At 42.5% G+C, this 27,326-nt stretch overlaps 1 protein-coding gene across 7 annotated transcripts in view; it reads left to right on the top strand.

The window, feature by feature from the left end:
- WRN (WRN RecQ like helicase) overlaps nucleotides 1-27,326 on the top strand; it is a 281,559-nt gene that overhangs the window by 175,267 nt on the left and 78,966 nt on the right. For all 7 annotated transcript variants that reach the window (XM_073543508.1, XM_073543546.1, XM_073543535.1 and 4 more), the window contains one exon: nucleotides 20,320-20,461. In XM_073543508.1, coding sequence (XP_073399609.1) covers nucleotides 20,320-20,461 — 142 coding nt within the window. The remainder of the gene's footprint in view (nucleotides 1-20,319; nucleotides 20,462-27,326) is intronic.

The following is a 27,326-nucleotide window of genomic DNA, read 5'->3' as shown; positions in this document are numbered from 1 at the left end:
TATGAACCTCAGACGGCTCAATCGGTGGATAAGAAACCAGACCTTCAAGATGGAGTCAGTGGCTACGGCCGTAAAGCTACTACATCAAGATTGTTTTATGGCCGTAGTCGATTTAAAGGATGCATATTATCACATCCCTATCCAGATTACCAAAAATACTTGAGGGTAGCGCTTTATATCCAAGGCGTACAGAGGCATTTCCAATTCAGAGCTCTTCCATTTGGCATATCCATAGCCCCGAGGATTTTCACCAAGGTCATAGCGGAGGTGACAGCCTTTCTCCGGATTCACGATACGGTCATAATACCATACTTGGACGATTTCCTTATAGTGGGCAGCTCAGAGGACCACTGCACGGCACAGTTGAGCCGGGTGACCGACACCTTGCAAGAATTGGGGTGGATAATCAATTTCAAAAAATCAAAACTACAACCCCTAAAAAACCAGACCTTCCTGGGATTTATACTAGATTGGGAACGGCAGGCATGTCTGCTCCCAGAGACCAAAATAGAGAAGGTACAGAATCTGGCTTTGGCGGCCTGAAATCAACCATGTATGACATTGGGAAAGGCGATGTCCCTACTAGGTACCCTAACGTCCTGTATTCCGGCGGTCAGGTGGGCTCAATTTCACACCCGACAACTCCAGGTGGAGATATTATCAGCACAAAGATCGCTAAAAGGGCATTTAGAAGGAAAGCTGGAGCTTTCCTTAAAAACAGAGACACACTCAACTGGTGGCTGGACGGTACAAATCTGACCTCAGGAATACCTTGGGACAGACAGACGACAGATGTGATTTTACCAGATGCAAGCTCCTCTGGGTGGGGGGCACACCTAAGGGGCCTCGTGGGCCAGGGCTCCTGAACACCTCAAGAAATGGGGGCATCTTCGAACCTAAGAGAACTGTGGGCAGTGAACAAGGCCCTAAGCCACTTCATTCCGCTACTCAAGGGTCGCAATGTACGCATCATGTCGGACAACAAGGTAACAGTGGCGTACATCAACCACCAAGGAGGGACAAGATCACACTCCCTAATGAAAGCGGCGAACGACATTCTGAGCAGAGCGGAGCAACACCTACACTCCTTGACAGCCTTACACATAAAAGGGGCAGAAAACATAGAAGCAGATTTTCTGAGCCGCAATGCCCTGAGGCAAGGAGAATGGGCGCTAAATCGGTCCATTTTTCAAAAAATAACGCAGCTTTGGGGGAGACCAGTAATAGACCTGTAATAGACCTCTTTGCCAACAAGCGCAACAGGCAAACAGAAAGGTTTTGCTCTCTAAACCCGAGGGAAAAGCCATGGTCAGTGGACTCATTGCACATTCAGTGGAACTTCAGGCTAGCTTATGCGTTCCCCCCAGTGGCTCTCATCCCAACAGTTGTCAAGAAGATCAGAAACAATCGAGCCAGGGCGACTCTAATAGCCCCATTTTGGCCGAAAAGGCCCTGGTTTTCTCTACTACAAAGAATGTCCCTCTCCGATCCATGGGTTCTGCCAGAAATCCCTGACCTACTAGCTCAAGGCCCAATATTCCGCGCGCAGGTCAATGGATTCCATCTGACGGCGTGGAATTTGAAAGGTCGCTCTTAATGGATAGAGGGTTCTCCCCCGGGTTGGTGACCACCCTGCTAAAGAGTAGGAAACCAGTGACGACTAACATCTATGGCAGAACATGGAATAAGTTCCTACAGTTCCTAGGTAAGCCATTAGAAAATGAACCCCCGATTAGTGCCATCTTGGAGTTTTTACTGTCAGGGTTGCAGCTGGCGTTAGCGGTGAACACGCGTTCAGGTGTCTGCACTGGGGGCGCTCTACAACTGCAACTTGGCATCAAATAGATGGGTAGCCATCATTAAATCCTGCCATAGAGCTAGGCCTATCCCAATACCCAGAATAGCGCCCTGGGATTTAAACCTAGTGCTAGAGGCCCTTACAAAGGAACCGTATGAGCCATTACACCAGCTACCCCTAAAGTTTCTGACCCTAAAGACGATCATTTTAGTGGCCCTTACGTCGGCCCGCAGAATAAGCGACTCGCAGGCTTTCTCGGTAAATCCACCTTATACACAAGTTTTTCAGGTTAGGGTGGTGTTAAGAACAGACCCCGCTTATCTACCTAAGGTAGCATCAGATTTCCATCGGGCTCAGGAGATTGTCCTCCCATCCTTCTGCGAGAATCCAAAAAATTTGGGTGAGGAAAAATTCCATAGTTTGGATGTTAAGAGAGCTCTGTTAGAATACATATCTGTAACTAGCCAGTGGAGGAGGTCCCAGTCCCTATTCGTAGCTTTTCAGGGAGCCAGGAAAGGCTATGGGGTTTCGAAAGGGACTATTGCTAGATGGATTAGGGAGGCCATTAGTGTAGCCTACTCAGCTAGTGGTATCCCGATTCCTGACGGCATCAAGGCTCATTCCACCAGAGCCATGGCGACCTCCTGGGCTGAAAAGGCAGAGGTATCGATTGAACAGATTTGTAAGGCCGCTACCTGGGCCTCACCTTCAACCTTCTTTAAGCACTATAGATTAAATCTATCCTCCTCTGCTGACTTAACCTTTGGTAGAAGGGTGCTGCAAGCGGTGGTCCCTCCCTAAGGTGTTTCGAAGTCTCCAAAAATCTCTCAGGTGTGCTGTCATGGGTGAAGGGAAAACCACCATGGTTACTTACCGGTAGCCGGTTTTTCCGGAACCCATGACAGCACCCGTATATCCCCCCCCCCTTTTTCACCGTATGGGTGTGCACAATTAGTAGGGTGCTTTTGAGTGATGTGGTGTTGGATTAACCATGTAACTAACCGGGAAGTCCTCTCAATGCTCTGTAACCCAACTGAAGCGGGGGAGAGGTGCCGCACCTTATGTCTCAGTAGGTTCCTGTCCTGGCGGGGCGGATCCCTCTCTCAGGTGTGTTGTCATGGGTTCCGGAAAAACCGGCTACCGGTAAGTAACCATGGTGGCTTATTTACATTCGTCTTTTTGATCGCGTTTTATTTCACTTTTTCCAAGCTGTGTGATGATAAAGCATAATTTGCTACTTTTTTTGTTTTGTTTTTACGGCATTCACTGAAACGGTCAACTAGTGTAACACTTTTATAGATCGGATTTTTACGGAAGCGGCGATACCAAACATTTGTACTTTTTTTGTTTAATTTTTTTTTACATAAAAATGTGTATTAGTGGATTATTATAATTTTTTTTTTACATATTTTTTTAAAACGTTTCCTTTTTTACCTAGTCCCTTTAATGGACTTTCACTTTTTTCACTTTGGTTGCAGGTATAATGCATTTTAATGCTGGAGCATTGCAGTGAATTATACCTATATTGAAAGCTTCTGACACCATGCTGTGAGCGTGGTGTCAAATGCTTTCCATAGCTTGATGACCTGACTCGGGGGTCATCATGGCAATCAGGCCCCACGATGACGTCACAGGGAAGCTGATCTGAAGGCAGAGGGAGCTCCCTTCCCTCTGCCTCCCTCCTGAACGCTGCGATCATGCTCGATTGCAGCAATTAGGGGGTTAACAGCCAGGGGCGGTGCTGACACTGCTCCTGGCTGTTAGTGCAGAAGCTCAACCACTGGCAGCACTGAGCTCCTACACTGATTGGGCAGGAGGTTCTAATATTTCAGCATCTCCTGCGTGGTCATGCTGTGATCGGACAGTCAGATTGGGTGCGGGGACCGACGGCATGGGTCCCCTCACATCTTCCCGTGCCATCTTCTTCAGCTGTCGGCACTGAACTACCACTGCGTGTTTACAGCTAACGGAAATAATTGGAGAACTATGAGAGGCCAGACCTAAGCGCTTCATTCATGAGAGCCAAATTTGTTTTGTAAACTGCAAAGGTCCCAATAGGTTAAGTGGTATCTTAATAGACTTCCTTGTCCACAAAAGGGAGTTCGGGTGAATATTAGCCAGCCATAACTTTTCTACACTGCTCAAAACAAATTAAGGGAACACTAAAATACCACATCCTAGATATCACTGAAAGAAATATTCCAGTTGCAAATCTGTATTCATTACATAGTAACATAGTTATTAAGGTTGAAGGAAGACTTTAAGTCCATCTAGTTCAACCCATATCCTATCCTAACTTGCCCTAACATGTTGATCCAGAGGAAGGAAAAAAAAAACCCATGTGGCAAACAGTAAGCTTCACATTGGGGAAAAAAATTCCTTCCCGACTCCACATACGGCAATCAGACTAGCTCCCTGGATCAACGCAATATTAAGGAAACTAGTGTATATACCCTGTAATATTATACTTTTCATGAAAGGCATCCAGTCCCTTATTAAATTTAAGTAGGGAATCACTCATTGCAACATCATATGGCAGAGAGTTCCATAGTCTCACTGTTCTTACAGTAAAGAATCCGCGTCTGTGAGTATGCTTAAACCGTCTTTCCTCCAGACGTAGAGGATGCCCCCTTGTCCCCGTCACAGGTCTAAGAGTAAAAAGATCATTAGAATGGTCTTTGTACTGTCCCCGCATATATTTATACATAAGCCTTCGATTTTCCAAACTAAATAACCCCAAGTGTAATAACCTGTCTTGGTATTGCAGACCCCCCAGTTCCCTAATAACCTTGGTCGCTCTTCTCTGCACCCGCTCCTGTTCAGCTATGTCTTTCTTATACACCGGAGACCAGAACTGTACACAGTATTTTAAGTGTGGTCGCACTAGTGACTTATATAGAGGTAAAATTATGTTCTCCTCATGATCATCTATGCCTCTTTTAATGCATCCCATTATTTTATTTGCCTTTGCAGCAGGTGCCTGACACTGGCCACTAAATGTGAGTTTGTCACCCACCCATACACCCAGGTCTTTTTCAGTGACTATTTTGCCCAGTGTTTTACAATTAAGCACATAATTATACATCTTGTTCGTTCTACCCAAATGCATAACCTTACATTTATCCCCATTAAAGCTCATTTGCCATTTATCAGCCCAAGCTTCTAGTTTACATAAATCCTCCTGTAATATAAAATTGTCCTCCCCTGTTTTGATTACCCTGCAGAGTTTAGTGTCATCTGCAAATATTGAAATTCTACTCTCTATGCCCCCTACAAGGTCATTAATAAATGTTAAAAAGTAGCGTGCCCAATACTGACCCCTGTGGTACTCCACTGCTAACCGTGACCCAGTCCGAGTGTGCTCCATTAATAACCACCCTTTGTTTCCTATCCCTGAGCCAGCTCTTAACCCACTTACACATATTTTCCCCTATCCCCATTGTTCTCATTTTATGTATCTTTCTTTCAACGTTCTTTTTGTTGAAAAATTTGCAAATAGCAAACAGTGGTTGAGAACACAATCAAATCAGTATTAGAAACAGTAGTACAAATATTTAACAGGGACACAGAAGTTATTTTGTGTGTCATATTCTCAGTCACTGCAAACAAAAGAATTATGGACAGTTGCAGTTTTCAATTTTTGTTAACGAGAAACAACAAGAGATAAAGAAAGGAAAGATAGGATGGGATCAGAAGAGCAGGGGGGAGTTATGTGGTGGAGAAGGGAGTTACGAATGGGGATAGCACCTTGGGATATGTGTCTAATAAAGAATTACAGTGTAATTACTGAGTGAAAGGATGTTTGTGTCCTAAATTGGGACCAATATCTACAAATATTATTACATTTAACAGAACTATGATTTACTCTTGCTGCTAGTTCTTCTACGTAAAAAATGTGATCAATTTTTGAGTAGAGTTGCTGTGTAGTGAGATTTCCCAGCTGCCAGGATAAATTGAGCCAGTTTGTTTGCTTCTTTATCTTTCTGCCAAAGTGGAAAATTTAATAAAACATTTTCTGGCTTCAGGATGGTGCGTTTTCCCATTACCTTGCGTATGGTTGTGGATACTTCGTTCCAAAAGGATTGAAGCGCCAAACAAGACCACCAAATGTGGATATAGCTGCCATCGTTCTCTCCACATCTCCAACAATTTGTCTCTGCAGTATGTTGCCATCTGCGGATTTGATTGGGCGTAATATACCATCTAATAATAATTTTATATGAGTTTTCCTGGATTCGAACACACTGTGAAGGACCATGGGAGTTCCTATAAATATGATTCATTTGTAAATTAGAAAAGGAGGTACCCAAGTCCCTCTCCCAGTGTGCTATGTTTGCCCGTTTTAGAGGTACATCAATCTTAAGTAGAGATTGGTAGATCGTAGAGAGAACTCTGGTGCTTTTGTTGTGGCACATAAGATTTCATAAGGAGTTAAGGATCTGTCGAGATCGATCAAGTAGTTTCGTTGGCGAAGTAGGTGGGAAAGTTTTCCATGCTGTAAGAAAGTGAGGCCTGATAACCCTGGTAATTTACGTAACTCTTGTAGAGGAAGGAGGGCCCCATCTTCAAACAATTGCTCAATCGGAGGGTGCACAGCTTGAAGAGGTAGAGTTTCTACTAGATCATTGATTTTGGTCAATGGTGAGAGAGGGGGGGCTAGAGCACCACGAGATTTATTCCATATTTTAATTGTGTCCAGTGTGTGGATATTTTTACATTCAACTGGGATTGGGTCATTGGAATGCCCCAGTAAAATGGATCGTAGGGGGATCGGTGACATTGATTCTTCTATTTTAAGCCATTGTTTGTCCTTTGAGCCACTAATCCAATCCACTGTCCTGGTTAGATGTGCAGCCTGATAGTATTTAGCTATGTCCGGCGCCCTCATTCCACCCATATCTTTTGATTTAATATTTTTGCGAGGTTTACATTTTTGCCAGATATATTTAAAGAATAAGGAATGTACTTTAGCTAGATATGACATGGGTATTTGAATAGGAAGCATATTAAAAATGTAGATACATTTTGGTAGAACTAGACTTTTTAAGATGTTTTTCCTTCCCATCCATGAGAGAAATGTATCTTTCCATGAACCTAGGCATTTAATCGTCGAATCTAATAGAGGCTTAAGATTGAGTTCGAAGAGATCTTTGTCCGATGCGCTTAATTTGATGCCTAAGTACGTTAGACTCTTAGATTGCCAGACAAAAGGAAAGCTAGATTTGAGTTTGCCTACAATGCGATTGGGCAGCCTCAGGTTTAGCACTTCAGACTTAGTTTCATATATTTTAAAGTTAGTGAGCTTGCTATAGTTATATAGTTATATCCAGGATCCCCACCACCACAGGAATTCCCCGCTGGGGTTTAGATAATATTAGTAGCAGGTCATCAGCGAAAGCCGCTGTTTTATAGTGGAAGTCCTGACACGCAAGCCCTCCACCTCTGTGTTTTGCTGAATAGCCTGTAATAGAGGCTCTAATGACATTACAAAGAGCAGTGGGGACAATGGACATACCTGCCATGTCCCATTGTAGATTTGTAAAGAGTCTGTGAGGGAACCATTGAGCCTGATTCTTGCCGTGGGCACCGTGTAAATTCCCATAATTGCCGTTATTAATGAGGGAGGGAAGCCAAATTTTATTAGTGTTTCTTGTAAAAACAACCAGTCCACCCTGTCGAATGCTTTTTCAGCATCTATAATCATTAACGCTAGCAGGGTGTTTCGTAATTTTGCATATTGAATGAGGTGCAGGATCTTATAAGTATTATCCTTTCCCTCTCTCCCTTTCACGAACCCTGATTGATTTAAAGGGATTATTAGAGGCAGCACGACCGCAACTCTGTTTGCCATCATTCTCGCATACAATTTTAGGTCCGTATTTAGCAGTGAAATTGGCCTATAGCTGCCACACTGCTTCGGATCTTTCCCTTCTTTATAGGTCAGCGAAATTCTGGCTTCCAGAGATTAGCGCGGATCCTCTTCACCCTTTTGAAGAGCGTTGCATGCGTGAAGGAGGTGGGGGAGTAATGCTTCAGGGAAGGATTTGTAATAGTATGCTGTAAGGCCGTCTGACCCAGGGGCCTTTCCCTTTGGGCAATTAGACAGGGCGGACTGGAGTTCCCCAAGAGTAAATGGTCTGGCGGTATATATCGTGCACAGTATAAACGTCTCCCATTTTCTTTGTGAATTTTGTAAGAAGGTTTTGGTTTCCTGACTCCTTTGGGTTTTCTCTTGCTCCGTTTCGTTCGGGCGTAAATGATAGAGGGTTTTGTAATAGTGAAGAAATTCTGTTTCTATTTGGGAGTAGTTTTGAGTCCTGGAGCCAGTTTTGGTTTTAATGGCATGTATAAAGGTGCGTGCCTGTCTCTTCTTAATTAGTGACATGGTTGGTTTAGTGGCTTTATCCCCATGGACAAACATACGGTTCCTCCAAGATGCAAAACACTTAACAGATTTTTCGCTGAAGAGGTTCTTCAGTTTTTGCCTTTTGGCTGTAAGTTCTAGTAATATCTGTGACAGTAAAGATTTTTTATGCTGGGACTGTAAACTTATGTCTCAAAGTAAGTCGTCTATTTCCTGATTTTTAGCTCTATTTAAGTAGGACGCTGCAGAGATGAACTCCCCCCTTATCACAGCCTTATGTGCTTCCCTTAGCACTGAGCGTGAGGTCCCCTAAGTATTTTTAGATCAAAATATGTTTGAATGGCCTTGCCGATACGAGACCTAACTGAGGGGTTATCCAGTAAAGACTCATTTAGTTGCCATGATCTACAGGGCGAGAATTGTTTAGAAAGGAGCAAATCGACTGTCACGTAAGAATGGTCGGAGAATAGGGAAAGGATGATATCTGTTTGTTGAATGTTGGGCAATAATGATCTGGGAAGAAATACGAGTAGATAATCGATTTGATGGTATGAGCCATGCGGGTGCCAGAAGTATGTGTAATCCCGTACATTTGGATGCAAGTAGCGCCACAAGTCTACCAGGTTCAGGGAGTGGAGAGTAGTTTTAATTCTCCCTAGGTCTCTTAAAGAGATCGCGCTTTTCTTTTTTTGTTGTGTCCAAGGTAGGTTCCAGGGCTAGATTGAAATCTCCCCCTACAATTAGTGTACCTTCTCTGAAGTCTCTAACTCTTTTAAACACAGCAAGTATCCATTTCAGATGTTTCTCATTTTATGTATCAACCTTTTGTGTGGCACCGTATCAAAAGCTTTTGAAAAGTCCATGTACACCATGTCCACTGCATTCCCTTGGTCCAGTCTGGAACTTACCTCTTCATAAAAGCTTATCAGATTAGTCTGACAGGAACGGTCCCTTGTAAACCCATGTTGATATTGGGTCATGAGGTTATTCTTCTTCAGATACTCCAGTATAGTATCTCTTAGAAAACCCTCTAGGATTTACCCACAGTTGAGGTTAAACTTACTGGTCTATAAATTTCAAGTTCAGTTTATGTCCCCTTTTTGAACATTGGCACCACATTTGCTATACGCCAGTCCTGTGGTACAAACCCTGTTATTATGGAATCTTTAAAGATTAAAAATAATGGTCTATCTATGACTGTGCTTAATTCCTGCAGTACTCGGGGGTGTATCCCATCCGGGCCCGGGGATTTGTCAGTTCTAGTGATTTTTAGACGCCGCCGTACTTCCTGCTGGGTTAAGCAGGTGACATTTAATGGAGAATTTTTATCCGTCATGGGATTTTCTTGTGTAAATACTGTTGAAAAAAAGTCATTTAGCATATTGGCTTTTTCCTCATCCTCATCCACCATTTCACCCAGACTATTTTTAAGGGGACCAACACTATCATTTTTTAGCTTCTTACTATTTATGTAGTTAAAGAATATTTTGGGATTATTTTTACTTTCTCTGGCAATGAGTCTCTCTGTCTGTCTTTGCTATTTTCATTTGCTTTTTACAGAATTTATTTAATTTTCTGTATTTATTGCCTCACTACTACCTACTAGCTTTAATTCTCTAAATACTTTATTTTTGTCACTTATTGAACCCCTTACAGCTCTATTTAACCATAGTGGTCTCCTCCTATTTCTAGCATGTTTATTCCCATGCGGTATATATCGTGCACAGGTCCTATTCAGGATGCTAATAAACGTCTCCCATTTTCTTTGTGTATTTTTATGTCTCAGGATATCGTCCCAGTTAATTGCACCAAGATCATCTCTCATTCTTTGGAAATTTGCCTTCCTGAAGTTTAGTGGCCTTGTAACCCCTCTACTACACATCTTATTAAAGGATACATGAAAACTTATTTTGTGATCACTATTACCCAAGTGACCCTCAACCCTTATATTTGATATGCGGTCTGGCCTGTTGGTTAATATTAGGTCTAGCAGTGCTCCCCCCGTTGTGGGGTCCTGAACCAGTTGTGAAAGGTAATTGTCTCTCATAGTTGTCAGAAACCTATTACCTTGGCTGGAACTGCAGGTTTCGGTTCCCCAATGTATTGAGAACAATAAAACATAAAAATGATCAATGAATCAAAATTAATATCCCATGGAGGTCTGGATTTGGAATGATAATCAAAATCAAAGTGGAAACTCAAATTACAGGCTGATCCAACTTCAGTGGAAATGGCTCAAGACAAGGAAATGAGGCTCAGTAGTGCATGTGGCCTCCATATGCCAGAATAACCTGCGTACAACGCCTGGGCGTACTCCTGATGAGGCGGCGGATGTTCTCCTGAGGGATCTCCTCCCAGACCAGGATTAAAGCATCAGTCAACTCCTGGACAGTCTGTTGTGCAAGGTGGTATTGGTAGATGGAACAAGGCATGATGTTTCAGATGTGTTCGATTGGATTCAGGTCTGGGGAACAGAAGGTCAGTCCATAGCATCAATGCCTTCATCATGCAGTAACTGCTGACACACTTCAACCACATGAGGCCTAGCATTGTAATGCATCAAAAGGAACCCAAGGCCCACTGCACCTACTTATAGTCTCTCATTGGGTCTTAGGATCTCATCCCGGTACCTAATGGCAGTCAGGGTATCTCTGGCTAGCATATGGAGGGCTGTGCCGCCTTCCAAAGAAATGTCTCCAACACCATTACTGACCCACTGCCAAATCGGTCATACTGGAGGATGTTGCAATCAGCAGAACGTTCTCAACGGCGTCTCCAGACTGTCACAGGTGCTCAGTGTGAACTTGCTCTCATCTGTGAAGACCACAAGGGGGTCAGTGTCGAATCTGCCAATCTTTGTGTTCTGTGGCAAGTGCCAATTACCGTGCTGGAACCCAACACCCACCTGTGGATGTCGGGCCCTCATACCACCCTCAAGGAGTCCATTTTCGACAGTTTGAGCAGACACATGGATGTTATTGGAGGTCATTTTGCAAAGTTCTGGCACTACTCATCACATCTCTTTGGGTACTGGCCTGTCTGCAGGTATCTGCGTCATGCTCCGGACACTGTGCTGACAGACACAGCTACCCTTCTTGCCACAGCTCGCACTGATGTGCCATCCTGGATGAGTTGCACTACCTGAGCAACTTCTGTGGGATACAAATTTCCACAACTAGGGCCTGAACAGACATGGCACTTCCCAACTTATGTGTACACCAAACAGATCAAGGAAGCATAATGCCATAAAATACAAATTGCTTTATTGAAATACATACAAAAGACATAGACATGATAAAAAGAGATGGATATATCGATGGATATCACAAATACAAATGTGCTAATCGTATGAAAATATACACCAGAGATAAAGTATCAAAAATCATGACAGAGTGCATCAATATAAAGCATAGGGGATATGCAAAACATGAACATTCATAGGCAGAAAGACTGTGGTCTACTGCAATAATAATAATAACTGGCAGAAATACTGAAAACATCCAATATTACAAGACAATGTGATAGATGTAGCCGAAATATATGCCCTGCATGGAGAGGAAGCTCTCAGCAGATTATGTAAAATATGGTCAGAATCAATGCACGGCACTGCTAAAATAGCAGCAACATGAAAAACATGTGCTGAAAGAGTGCTAATAGTGTGTATAGTAACCTGCTGCAATAACAGTAACACTAAACAATTACATGCATAGTCATGAAGCGTGACATATACTATGGCCAAAATACTAAATATGTATCAATGTGCTGCCAGATACAAAATCCAACACTATCTAAGTTCGGGGCAGAAGATAATGTATACCCACAATAGTATGCCATCACATAGGTGCAATAAACAACACAAGTGTGTCCATGGCATGTATGCCCCTATTCCAGGTGTAAAGCAACACCCCTAAGTAGAAAGCACATATGACCTGTGATACCGCAGTCCCCGACGCGCGTTTCGCCTTAGCTTCGTCCTGGGAGGTAAGTGAGTCAGCCTTAACTTAGGGGTGTTGCTTTACACCTGGAATAGGGGCATACATGCCATGGACACACTTGTGTTGTTTATTGCACCTATGTGATGGCATACTATTGTGGGTATACATTATCTTCTGCCCCGAACTTAGATAGTGTTGGATTTTGTATCTGGCAGCACATTGATACATATTTAGTATTTTGGCCATAGTATATGTCACGCTTCATGACTATGCATGTAATTGTTTAGTGTTACTGTTATTGCAGCAGGTTACTATACACACTATTAGCACTCTTTCAGCACATGTTTTTCATGTTACTGCTATTTTAGCAGTGCCGTGCATTGATTCTGACCATATTTTACATAATCTGCTGAGAGCTTCCTCTCCATGTAGGGCATGTATTTTGGCTACATCTATCACATTGTCTTGTAATATTGGATGTTTTCAGTATTTCTGCCAGTTATTATCATTATTGCAGTAGACCACAGTCTTTCTGCCTATGAATGTTCATGTTTTGCATATCCCCTATGCTTTATACTGATGCACTCTGTCATGATTTTTGATACTTTATCTCTGGTGTATATTTTCATACGATTAGCACAAATTTTTATTTGTGATATCCATCGATATATCCATCTTTTTATCATGTCTATGTCTTTTGTATGTATTTCAATAAAGCAATTTGTATTTTATGGCATTATGCTTCCTTGATCTGTTTGGTGTAAACTTCTGTGGGATGTAGACACCGCCTTATGCTGCTGTGCAGTAACTTTAGGTGTGAGCGCAATGACAAAATGCAAAAAAGACCAAAACAGCCAAAAAGGATGGGAACAGAGTAATGGTCTGTGGTCACCCCCTTCCATACAACTCCGTTATAGGGGTTGTCTTACTAGCTTCCTAGCTTTTCTACCTATTCTCTGTTCCATTTGCACAACAGCAGAAGAAATTTATTCACAATCTGTGTTGCTTCATAACTGGACATGTTGATTTCACAGAAGTGTGATTGACTTGGAGTTACGTTGTGTTGTTTAAGTATTCACTTTATTTTTTTGAGCAGTGTATTTCGGTCCATTTATTGTGATAGCCCATTGATTTTATAGGAACCTGAGTAACATCTTTTAATATTTCAACTCTGGTAGGGTCGTAAAGGAATTGGAATTGGACCTAGCAAGAGGTACCATGATCTTGTAATTTTTAAGGAATCCATCAGAATAAACTGTGATTTAGGTTATGTGAAATTAAATATAATTTTCAGTCAGTACATCGGCCATTTTTTTTTTTTAAATTCATTTATTAAACATCAGGGTACAAAGAATGTACAACATATACAATGGCTTATGATAACAGGCATTATACAAAGCACACATCTCCGTCCATAGTAAAATATAATACAAAGAAATTGCACACTCTTATAGATAAATAAGGTAATATGTACATTTCCTTCCAAGCATATGTAAAGGATAATTGTTTATGCATTTTCCAACATGTATATCAATCTAATTTCACAAACCTTGTCATATCATGCAACAGTAAGATCTAACTAAAACTCCTAAACTACAACTACCACTACATCAACTAATATCTACTATTTCCGCAGCCTGGTTTCCTATATCATATTATGTCGCATGTGATGTCTCAGTCTTGCAAAGTGAGGTGAGAGGAATTACACCTCTCCCAGATCTTTTCAAATTTACCCGGGCATCCCCTGTTTTGGTATAACGAGCGCTCATATGGAACAATTGAATTTACCAACTTGATCCAAAATCTAAGGGTAGGACATGAGCCCCCCATCCACCGCAGTGCCAGCACCTTCCGCGCCGTAAACAGCGTCTCACGCAGGAAGACCCCAGCATAGCGATCCCAAATCTCCTCCTCCCATACCCCAAACAAACAGATCAATGGCTCTAGAGGGACAGGGGCCTGCACCAGGGATGTCAGTAGTGTAGTCACCTCTTTCCAGTAGTGTAGGATAGTGGGACTTTGCCACACCATATGAATAAAATCAGCATCTGGCGAGTGACATCGCATACATTCTGATGATTGAAGCCGACCCATCCTAAAAAGTTGCAACGGAGTCAAATATGATTGATTTATTATATACAATTGTATCATTCTGTTATTAATAGATGGTGATACTCCAATCGGAGACTCCAGAATCTCCTCCCACTCTTCTCTTTGCGTATCAGGGATGAGTCGTTCCCACTTCATCTTAATAGAGCTTATGGCCGATTCTGCCCCTACTGACAGCATATATGTGTACAAAGAGGATATGAGACCCTGGGGACCCTGCGAATTAAGAATTCTTATCAGAGGTAAAGACAAAATAGTACGGTCCACACCCCTGTCCCTCATATGTGATTGAAGAGCCGATCTCAGCTGCAGATAGCGAAAAAATTGAGATCTCGGAATATCATGTGTGGTCTGCAATTGTTCTAAAGACTTTAAGGTCCCCTGGTCATACAAGTCTCCCACTGAAGAAACGCCACACTGGGTCCAAAAAACGGCGGATGGGTGATTCAGTAGCTCCGGAAAATAGTTATTGCTCCACAGAGGCATTTCAGCTATTACATCTTCAAACCCTATCACACTCTTGATTTGTCTCCATATTAATCGAGCCAGCCAGAGCAGGGGTAACAGACGTGGAACATTAGTTTTTTCCAACTCAAGGAAACCTAATGGGCAATCCGCTTGTGCAGCGTGAAGCAGGTGGCTTTCAGAATTAGGGAGGCAATTACCCGACAACAAGTTATTTAAAGCTTTAGCCTGCCCAGCTAAGTAGTATAGGAAAAAATCTGGCAACGCCGCCCCACCTCCCTTCTTTGGTCTTTGTAAAGTGGACAATTTATGTTTGGGCCTAGTCTTCCCCCAAATAAAGGACATGACCAGAGAGTTAAGATTAACAAAAAAGGACTTGGGCACCGCTACTGCACTGTGCTGGAGCGAGTAGCCAAATTTAGGGAGTAATATCATTTTAATCAGGTTAATGCTTCCAGCCACAGATAATGGGAGCCTACTCCACGATGCAAATTTAGCCTTAACTAGTTCCAGCAACGGGTGGACATTAAGTTGTATATTAAGCGTACTATTATTAGAGATGTGGATGCCCAAATATTTAAAACTAGATACAGTAGACAGCGAGGAGAAAGCCTCCAGCTGGGGCATCGGGGCATGGGAAAGGGCTAACAAGGCAGACTTTCCCCAATTTATATGTAAACCTGAATATTTACTGAATCTATCTATAAGGGATATCACCTGTGGCAAAGTTTCTTCCACATCATTCAAGAATATCACCATGTCATCGGCATATAGGCCTATGGTATCTACCCGACCTGCTATATCTATACCTCGCATATTAGGGAAGGACCTTATGCGTATTGCTAGTGCCTCAATAGCAAGGGCGAAGAGAGCCCGGGAAAGAGGGCAACCCTGACGGGTTCCCCTATGCAATGCGAAAGACTCAGATATAGAATTATTTATTATAATACGGGCCTTGGGTTTCATGTATAATATTTTGATCCATGTTATAAATTTATTGCCAAAGCCATACCTTTGCAAACATGCGGAGAGGAAAGGCCATTCAAGAGAGTCAAAAGCCTTGGCAGCATCTAACGATGCTAATGCCCATCTGTTGCCTGGCACTAGGGAGCTATATTGGACTATTGACTGGACTCTTCTGATGTTAATAGAAGTATTTTTACCAGGCATAAAACCCGTTTGAGGATGTATGAGATTCAATATAATGGAGTTCAGTCTGGTAGCTAGAATCTTGGTGAAAATTTTATAGTCCACATTTACGAATGAAATGGGACGATAGGATCCACATTCTAAAGGGTCCTTCCCCTCCTTTCGAAGCACTATGATATTAGCCCCATAAAAGGACTCAGGCATAGAATTCCCTTCCCATATTACCCAAAATACCTTCACCAAAAGTGGCGTCAGTATATCCCGATACTTCCTATATAGTTCAATAGGGAACCCATCAGGTCCAGGGGCCTTCCCAGAGGCCATGTCTGTCATAGCATTATCTATCTCCTCTGCGGTGAACACAGCGTCCATAAGGGCTCGTTGTTATGAATCTAATGTAGGGAATGATCTATCTGACAAATTGTCTAAACACCCCAAAGTGTCAGTAACTTTTAGATTCATATAGAGACCTGTAGTAATCCTGAAAACAGCCAAGAATCTCCTTGGTCGAAGACACCAGTGTGCCGTCCACCCTGCGAATCTGCAATATCGTATTAGAGGTGCTATATTGGCACACCAGATAGGCCAAGAATTTGCCCGTCTGGTTCCCCAATTCGAAATAGGATTGACGGGTGAAGAATAGTTTGCGCATAGATTTAGTATCCACATGTTGAATATATTACCTTTGGGCAGCCAGCCACTCAATCATGTTCCCGCTAGTTTGGTTAGATACATATGTTGCCTCTGCGTCTTTCAGACGTTGCTCCACCTCGTCATCCTTCCTTGCAGTCACCCGCTTAATATAAGAGATCGTGGAGGACAAACAGCCCCTCAGGTATGCCTTAAGGGCATCCCAAAATAAATTAATATCTTGGGGTTCCGGGTGGGACGCGATGAAGCAATTCAACTGATCAATCGTTCTGTCAGGAGACCCCATCAGTTTTAACCAGAAAGGATTCACCTTCCAAGCTATCCCATTATTTACATGCCCATATTTGAGTTTAAGGATAACCGGACTATGGTCTGAGATCCCCCTACTTCCATGCTCTATATTAGCCACCCACATTGCCAGACCACCAGAACCAAATATATAGTCTATGCGTGATAGAGAGCGTTTAATGGATGAGTGGCAAGTGTATTCCCTTAACTCAGGGAGACGCACCCTCCACAAATCCAACCACCCGCCACCTCCCATAAATGATGACAACGGGGTTGTAGTCGTTGGAGAGAAGCCCCCAGTCGCTTCATCATCCAACCTCAATTTATCAAGGCTGTTCATGACCATATTAAAGTCGCCCATACAAATAACATCTGCGTCTGGGTAGTTAAGGGCAAAACTCATTGCCTTCTGCAGAATGGATATACGAGCCGGAGGGGGGTTATAAATACCATATTTTCCGCTTTGTAAGATGCACTTTTTTTCCCCCAAATTTGAGGGGAAAATGAGGGTGCGTCTTACAAAGAGGATATACCTTTCTGTGCTGCCGCAGAGGGTGTCCAGGACTTGCCGCGGTGCTGTCCCCCGGTTCTTACCGTCATCTCCCGAGATTTCAGTGCCGAGATCTCCATCTGCGCATGCGCGGCGGCCATTTTCCAGGGAGAAATCCACAGGAAAGCAGGCATGAAGCGGCAGAGACCCCCCACGCTGAACGGGACAGAGCGCTGCGGTGGCGATAAGAACCGGGGGACAGAGCGCGGCGGTGGGGGTAAGAAGTGGGGGACAGCGCGGCAGTGGTGACAAGCACCAGGGACAGAGCACCGCGGCGACAAGCACTGGGGGACAGAGCACGGCAGTGGTGGCAAGCACCGAGGGACAGCGCAGGGGCAGCAAGCATCAGGGGACAGAGGGCGGCGGCATTATCAGACACCGGCAGCGGCACGCTGCACATCAAAACACCTCCTCATCTCAGCAGCAATGTTCCACTCCGGCCTCCTCCAGCACCTCCCCCAGTAAGCAATAATACGCATGGATTATAAGATGCACCACCACTTTTTTTTAAAGTTTTTTCCCTATTTTTCTCCTCAAAATTTGGGGTGCGTCTTATAAAGCGAAAAATACGGTACATAAGACCACATATTTCCTGGTATTTATCAATGCATGAACAAAAATAAAACGACTCTCGGGATCCCTCCGAGTCTCCCTCGCTTTCCATCTGACGTCTTTATGTACCAACAGCAAGATCCCCCTCGAGTAGCTGGTATGGAATGTATGGGCAGACCATTGTACCCAGGGCTTCTGCACGCACCGCGCTGTATCCCTAGTCAGGTGCGTCTCCACCAAGGCCACAAAGTGAGGGCGATAATGTCTGACCTGTGAGAAGACCTTGATCTTTTTTCGAGGAGTTTTTATTCCCCTCACATTCCATGTCATACATATTAACTCTGACCCCATATTTTACTCCGCTGAACATGGTGCATAGTATTACCCTGGCAAAATTTAGAGACATCACCTAGAGACTGAAATTGTTGTCGATTGCGATAATAACCTAAAAAATACCAAAAACCACTACGGAAAAAAAACAAAGTGAATAAATAACAAACAACGTAGGAGCAGAGTCCTGTACTCCCATCACAAAACAAACAAGGGGATAAAATCACTGAGCCCAGTGTCCGGTATTGTTGGTAACCTTGACGCCTTCGAGTAAAGCTCCAATCAGCCGATTAATAGAAAAATACCAACTAGCAATAGATGCATTAGGATTCTTTTTCAGCAGACCCTCCATGGGATCGCAGCCACTCCGCCGCGTCTGTAAAAAACAAAGTAGAACCCCCGTGGACCACCCGGAGCCGGGTCGGGTAAATCATCGAGTACACAACATTCTTCTCCCGTAGATGTCTTTTTACCTCCATAAACTGCGCCCGTTGTTTCTGGAGTTCCGCAGAGAAATCTGGGAAAATCAAGATTGTGGCATTGTTGAACTTGATAGGACTCTTTTGCCGCGCCAGACGTAGAGCCACGTCTCTATACCTGCAGTTGAGGATGCACGCCAGAAAGGGTCTAAGCGGGGCTCCAGGAGGAAGAGGCCTAGTAGGGACTCCGTGATCCCTTTCCACCGCAAAGATTGAGGAGAATTCGTCGCCCAAAGTGGTTTTAAGCCAGTCTTCTAGGAATTGCTCCGGGTGTTGTCCTTTCAATACATCGGCCATTTTTGTTAACATGAATATTAAATTACAGTTTAATGGTCTTCCATTTTTGGATTCTTTCTATACATATAAATAATCTGCTCATTTTGTTAATGTCACATTTGTGATTGTCTCGGACAGACAGCCAGATTATGGCTGCTGCTTCCAGAAGACTAGACTAATAATATGAGATTTGTTTCCGTATGGGGTGCTGAAAGTGTAAAATATAATCATAAATGTAGTCCTTAGCATATTTATATATTTTAACAGTTTTATTGCAATTTTAGCAAACGCAAGCACAAAACATTTAAAATCCCTTATAACGGTATGTGCCTACATAGTCTCTTAGCTGCCGGTGTACCTGCATCATTTTTTAAGCAAAAGACTCTTCAGGAAACACCTGCGGTGTTTTTCCCGAAAAGTCCTCTTTGGCGTCTTTTTATTTATTTTTGCAGGAGTTCTGTTGCCAATCCCTTTTTTAAAATTCTATATATAAGATAGTGACAGACTCCAAGCAGAAGCCACCTGAAGACTAGACCGGTCACTTCTTTTAGCTGCTTCACAGCTTTTGAAGCTGTTATAAGAAGTTGCAAAAGACAGACTATACGCACAGGTAGTCTTTCCGACATGTCTGTGCGTGGGTTCATTATTTTTATTATTTTTTGACCACTTTTTCAGGGAGGTTCCAGGCAGAATCCACCAGAAAAAGCACACACCCTAAAACAGTATAGTACCTCTTTTAATTGCATGAAGTTTTCTTAAAATATAGTATCTGAGAGCACCATGATGTAGAGGCTGAGAGCCTGATTACAGCAATGTTTCATTTACTGGGCTGTGTTTTGCTGTTTTAATACAATCAGTGTTTTCTCAGCAGAAGATTATCATTACAGGACAACTGGCCTCGTTCTTCTTAATCCAGCCCCATAACGCTGATTAGCAGCTCTCTGTCACTTTACACAGAAAGCTGTTGGGCGGGTTATACACATCTCAACATCTGAGCTCTGCTAGATCTGCAGCAGAGAAAACTGCAATTATATTGAATTGTATGTACTGCAGCACCCAGTAAAGTAAGTGACCCATCGCTGGAATTAGGGTATCAGTCCCAACATCATGCTGCTTTCAGATTACTTAGCAAAGTCCTGCTGACCTATTCCCTATTAAAACTTTTTATAATTTTATTGTCATAATTTGTTATCTCTGTTCTGTGCTCATGGGTTTAATTTTCTGATATTCCAAGTTATCTAGTATTTTTGTTCTGAAAAACCTTTGGTTTATAGGATGCTGGCATTTTTACTGTATGTTCTTACACTGCCTGAAAAGAAAGAATAACGTTTTTTTTTCCTCTATTCAGACTGTTCATTTGTTATTACCTTTAGATTAAGGCACGACATTTCTATTACTGATCAAGAAGACAGTCTCCAAGATTTTGGTCAGCAAGCTTTCCGGTTATTATGTGCTGTCGAAGCTTTAGGGGAAAAATTTGGAACCGGTGTCCCTGTCTTATTTCTCCGGGGTTCAGTAAGTATATTATTTTACAATATCACACGATGCCATCGTCGGGACTGATGTAATAAATAATGACCCCTACACATCAAATATTTTTTGGGTCCACCAAGGCTTGTGGAGCTCTTTGATCAGTGCCAGTGTCCTGGGATCAATGCTTACCATGGACAACATCTACAGGGAGTTTGTATGTTCTCACTATGAGGGTTTCCTCTTAATACTCTGGTTGTCTTTCACACACCAAATATATACTGATAATGAAATTAGATAGTGAGCTCCATATAATGATGTCTGTGAAGCGCTTTACATTTTGGTGTAAATAGGACATTTTTATCGCTTCTTTTTGATTTTTTTGTGGTGTTGCCACAAGTTAAATTCCACTATCCTGACCTTTTAGATTTTTTTCCCTCTTTATGCCATTTACCAATTGGGTTAATTTTTTTTTTTTTTTAACATTTTGATAGGCTGGAAATTACAGATATGACTGTATCACATATGTTTATTTTATTTTTAATACCAAGTATTGCAGTGTATAGTAAAATTCATGGTCTCCTATGAATGGCAGCGACAGGCAGGCAAGGCGCACTTCAGTCATGTCGTGGGGGGGCTGATTGGCGCTTGGAAAGTGGTGCTACCCTACTCCTCACTGTTAATGCCGCTGTCTGAGTTTGACAGTAATCCTTACTCAGCTTCTGAGCCTGCTGAGACGACAAGAACCCCAACATATGACTTAAATTACTAAATCCATGTCACACATTCATTCCTGTACTGAATGTGTGAAAGGTTGTCATAAGTTTATACTCCCAGACTCTTCTTTCTCTCTGAGATTTGAAGTTACCTTTTAGGGTATGTGCAGACATTCAGGAATCGGCAGCGCTTTGAATACAGCACATGTCCGCTGTATTCAAAGCACTGCCGGCTATTGAACGCAGGTGATCCCGCATGTGTTCACTGAACCGTGAGGAATCACTGTGTTCAATACATTGTACTGGTGATCTTTATCTTGCAGAGACTCAGTCTGGAAAGACACTCTGCATATCCGTCTCCGCAGGTAAGTCGCAGGCGTTGGTGCACGCATAGTGGACATGGAATTTCTTGAAATCCCATCCACTATGCTGTAACATCTGGATGCTGTGAGTTGGACACTGCGCAAGTACGCAGCATCCATCCCGCAACGTTTACTGACCGGGTGCAACTACCCTTAACCCTTTAATGACCGGAGGTATTTTTGGTATTGCATTTTCGTTTTTTGCTACCCTTCTTCCCAGAGCCATAACTTTTTTATTTTTCTATCAATATGGCAAATTGCAAGCTTGTTTTTTGCGGGGCGAGTTGTACTTTTGAACGACACCATCGGTTTTAACATACGTCCTGGAAAACGGGAAAAAAATTCCAAGTGCGGTGAAATTGCAAAAAAGTGCAATCTTCTTTTTTTGCTTTGCTTTTTTGCTATGTTCACTAAATGCAAAAACTGACCTGCCATTATGATTCTCCAGGTCATTACAAGTTCATAGACACCAAACATGTGTAGGTTCTTTTTAGTTTAAGTAATGGAAAAAAAATTCCAAACTTTGTTAAAAAAATAAATAAATAAAATTAAAATTGGGCCATTTTCTGATACCCATAGCGTCTCCATTTTTTGTGATCTCTGGTCGGGTGAGGGCTTATTTTTTGCATGCTGAGCTGACGTTTTTAGTGATACCATTTTGGTGCAGATACAATATTTTGATCACCATTATTGCATTTTAATGCAATGTTGCGGGAACCAAAAAAACGTAATTTTGCATTTTGGCATTTTGGCAATTTCGCATTTTATGCGCTACGCTGTTTGGCAATCGGTTTTCTTTAGTGATAGAATAGAATACCAAATATGTGTATGTTTGTTTGCTTTTTTTTATTGTTTTGTTTTGAATGGGGCGAAAGGGGGTGATTTGAACTTTTTATATTTTTTTTCAATATTTTTAAAAGCATTTTTTTCACATTTGACATGCTTGAATAGTCTCCATGGGAGACTAGAAACTTCCATAACCCTATCGACTGTGCTACATGCAGGCGATGATAAATCGGATTTCCAACTTGATTGCCACAGATGTATGTTAAATGCCGCTGTCAACTTTTGACAGCGGCATTTAATGGGTTAACAGCCGCGAGAGGATCGCGATTCCTTGCACGGCTGTTGGCGGTACATATCAGCTGATCAGATCAGCTGTCAAGTGCTGGAAAAGGTGCGGGCTCATCGCCGGAGCCCACCCGCACCAAAAAGGGGAGAGGCGTTCAATGACTGATAGATCCATCCTTGGTCGTTAAGGGGTTAATACTAGTAATTTCATGTCCCTGGTGCTGTGGCCAGGGATTTATGTCTTCCGATATCAACTAAGGAATGTGCTCTTCAGACCAGACCTCAATCACAGGACAATAAAACATTCACACTCCTTATCTATGAACTGTTGAAATGTTTAATGGGAATCTGTCACCCTTTTTTTGGCCTATCACCTGTCGGCACCGCCATCAGGGGCTTATCTACAGCATTCTGTAATGCTGTAGATAAACCCCCGATGTAACCTGAAAGATAAGAAAAAAGAGTTAAGGCCCTTTTACATTTAGCGATGCACCAGCGATCCGACCAGCGATCCCACCCGGTCAGGATCGCTGGTGCATCGCTAAATGATCGCTAGTGAGCTTTCATACAGAAAGATCTCACAGCGATGCAGCAGCGACGCAGCGCACGATACTTACCATTCACACACAGCGATCCTGGCGTCCTCCCGCCCGCGTCCAGCGTCACTCATCGTCACAGCAGGAAGTCTCAGCAGGAAGCGCCCGACGAGAAATGGAGCCGGACATTCTCGCGCGATCAGCGATGGACAGCGGGGGAGCCGGTCGCTGGTAAGTATCACACATAGCGATATCGCTATAACGTCACAAAACCAGTGACGTTTTAGCGATATTGCTAGCGATATCGCTTAGTGTAAAACCCCCTTTAGATTATACTCACCAGAGGGGGCGGTCTAGTCCAATGGGTGTCGCGGTCTGGGCCGACGCCTCCCATCTTCATACGATGCCGTCCTCTTCTTCCCTTCCTGTAGTGGCTCCGGCACAGGTGCACTGCTCTGCCCTGTTGAGGGCAGAGCAGAGTCCTGCAGTGCGCAGGTCGTTGGGAGAGGTCTGGCGCCTCCACACTGCAGTATTCTGCTCTGTCCTCAATAAGGGCAGAGCAGTGCGCCTGCGCCGGAGCCACTACAAGAAGGGAAGAAGAGGACGGCGTCGGATGACACCGCGACACCCATCGGACCGGACCTCCCCCTCCGGTGAGTATAATCTAACGTGTTTTTCTTCTCTTTCAGAATGCTGTAGATAAGCCCCTGATGTCAATACCGGCAGCTCATAGGGCAAAAAAAGGTGACAGATTCCCTTTAAAGGGAATCTGTCACCCCTTTTTTGAGATGTCATATAATAATAGCATTCAATTGTGTGTCACATAAGGATTCTCTTAGTACTTTTGCTTCCCCCTGACCCCGCACCTTTCATGCATAAATACCTTTTTTATATCGGTTCAGATGTATGTAAACTGGCACTGTCCGGTCCGCTAGGCAGGGCTTATTCAACTGCTCCCCCCTCCCTGTCTTGCTCTACACGAGAAGAAATGCGTAGAGCAAGACAGGGAGGGGGGGGAGCAGGTGAATAAGCCCCGCCCAGCGGACCGGACAGCGGCAGTTTACATACATCTGAACCGATATAAATAAGGTATTTATGCATGAAAGGTGCGGGGTCAGGGGAAGCAAAAGTACTAAGAGAATCCTTATGTGACACACAATTGAATGATATCATTATATGATATCTCAAAAAAGGGGTGACAGATTCCCTTTAAGGCCACAACTGTTTTCTCCTCAGTCCACTTCTATAGTTCTGATTCACATCACTTGTCTTATCTATTGCATTATTTCTGTGCTGTATTGTGCATAAATATGTGACTCTTCAGATTTTCTGTTGTTCTATGCCTGAAGAAGAGACCTGAGTAGTCTGGAAAGCTTGCAATTTGTTACCATCTTTTCAGTTAGCCATTAAAAGGTATCAACCACTGAGGACTCTCAATTCTGAATATTCTTCTATCTACTAACACCATTCAAAGATACACATCTTTCATATGTCAGCCTAAACAGGAATTGAAATGAATAAAATGCAAGTTGTACTGAATCTTTTCTTTTGTATAGTTGATAAAATGATAGCGTGTTTTCCTGCACCTGCATGTTTTGTCCCTTGGATAACTAAGTACAGATGGGCTTTCACGTATTCCTGAAGCAGACCACAGGAGGGGATCAGGTTTCGTCTTATTACACAAAAACTAGTCAGTCTGGTGTAAGGAAAGTTCTCCTGGGAACTTTCGAATTAGGAAGTTGCATTTGATGAAATTTTATACTGCCTTTGTTGCGATGAAAGATTAACAAGTCTCCTGAAAGGAAACCTCAAATTTAAAAAAAATATAAATAAAAGCAACAAAGAAATGAGAGGTTTGCCCACGTTTAATGAGATGTTACAAAATTTAGTCCGTATTCGAACTGGTGACAAAGGCAGCAATCATTTATGAGGCTTATAATGTTACGTTATCAGTTTCATTTAATTATTATTCAATGATTCTTTTAATAAACTAAATTAATGCTCAGCCTACTATAAGGTACAGTTTAGGGTGCTGCAAATGACACGTGTGTTAGTGGCTAGAGTTGAGCGACTTTGGTCGGATCAGGTTTTGTGAAACCCGACTGAAACAAAATTTGAGTCGGATGAAACTGCTCCGACTAGGGCAAAAAAAAGTCGGAGTTTCGTCCGAAACCCGACTTTTTTTTGCCCTAGTCGAACCAGTTTCATCCGACTCAAATTTTGTTTCAATGGGGAATGTCAATGGGCAAGTCAATGGGGAATAAAAGTCGGCATTGAGTGGATCTTATAACAGAACGCGTCTGTAGTCCACCATCTACTTAGTCAGGAATTTTTTAGGCCATATAGCAATTGTTTAACTAGGGTTGGAGCACAATTTTTAAAACTCGAAGGAGCCTCAGCTACATGTTTCACCATTTCAGGCTTCTTCAGGGTAATGAGGTAAATAGTGCAAATCAAGATGGCCAAACAGGCTATTTATAATCTCTCAGTGTAACATCATGCCTGCCTCATAAACACAAACTCCAGTCAATAACCAAAGAGGCTAAGGCAATGCACACCTGCCAACGTGTGATCATATGAAAAAAGCACGCTCACCAATCAATCTGATTAACCTTTGTAAATGACCAATACAAGCGGGTCACCACTAAATGATGTCAATAGGTCAAAGGGCACCAAGCACTTAAAGAAAATGGCCCTGGGCTTGCAATATATGAACCTTCTAAAGAAAAAAAAAAAGGCGCGGAGCCTGCACAACAGGTTAATTTGGGAAAGAGAACACGTATGCACACCTTTTACTTATCCAGAAATGGATAGGCAATAATAAATGCTATATTACATCAAGCCATATAAATAATTGACACATTAAATATAATTATTATGCATAATGTTTAAATTGAAAAGAACAGGCAGGAAATAACTTTTACTATAATAATATAATGGTCTTAATACCACTACAAAGGCCAAAGTAAACAGACGATGCACTTAATAGATTTATTAACATAAATTAATTTCACTTTAATATTACCATTATTAATGAACAAAATGTTATTACAGTCATCTAGGAAGTAAGGGAGAAAGGGTGGGGGGAGTGATACTTTAGAAGGGATAAGAAAGTAATGATTATAGAAAGGCTGAGAATGTGAAGCACTCGTTTAAGCCCTGTGGAGACTTGATCCTATGGCCCCATCTTTCTTCCTCTTGAAGAGCAGTCTATCAAGATGGCCAATCCTAAGACCAAGTTCTACCTTCCTCATATCCTGAAAATTCTGGGCATTGGGGGCCTTACCATGAGAAAACTCATGTGTCTGGAGATGGGGGTATCTGCGTCGGTATTTATAGAGCTCAGATGTTGAGAAATCTACCTTTGTCTGCACAGCTGTACAATTTTTTTTTTTAATTCATTAATTGAAAGTTATGGGGTTTATTTGGGTTGGTTACGATAGGATTTAATGGCCATCGTGTTACTGGGTTATATTCCTCCAATGTGGATGCATAAACAATGTCACGTGAACCGCTGCAGCCAGTCTGTAGTGGGTCATGTGGATGACACATTTGGGTGTACATGACGCCACTTTACTTTGATAATTTCTGTGTTGTTGATGCGCACATATGAATAGACTAAATTACATTGTTTCCCCTACTGGGTAGGACTGCATCTTTACAGGTTGTCTTTGGGTTCAAATAAGAATGTTCCTATTCACTAAGAGAGAGACAATATCTTAACAGTAGGGAAACCTTCTCATACTGATCTAGGACATAGTTATTTAGACTTTATTTATATGAAAAACATAATGTACATCTTTGTCAGAAACAGTTTGGAATAAGAAAAGAGGGTCTTTTGGCTAACTGAAAGGGATTTGACCGAATAGTAAATAGATGGCCTATCTTTAGTCAATCTTTTCAATACTGCACTTTTATCCTCTTTACCCCCAAGGGTGGTTTGCACGTTCTTGACCGGGCCAATTTTTACAATTCTGACCACTGTCCCTTTATGAGGTCATAACTCTGAAACGCTTCCATGGATCCCACTGATTCAGACATTGTTTTCTCGTGACATATCGTACTTCATGTTAGTGGTAAAATTTCATTCAAATAACTTGCGTTTATTTGTGAAAAAAACAGAAATTTGGTGAAAATTTTGCAATTTTCCAACTTTGAATTTTTATCCTCTTAAATCACAGAGATATGGCACACAAAAAAACTTAATAAGTAACATTTCACATCA

Source organism: Dendrobates tinctorius, unplaced genomic scaffold (genome assembly GCF_039654945.1).
Source record: "Dendrobates tinctorius isolate UK_male_01 unplaced genomic scaffold, ASM3965494v1 ptg000011l, whole genome shotgun sequence".
NCBI lineage: Eukaryota > Metazoa > Chordata > Amphibia > Anura > Dendrobatidae > Dendrobates > Dendrobates tinctorius.
The sequence above is the reverse complement of the archived record's forward strand: the minus strand, read 5'-3'. Positions and strand labels throughout refer to the sequence as shown.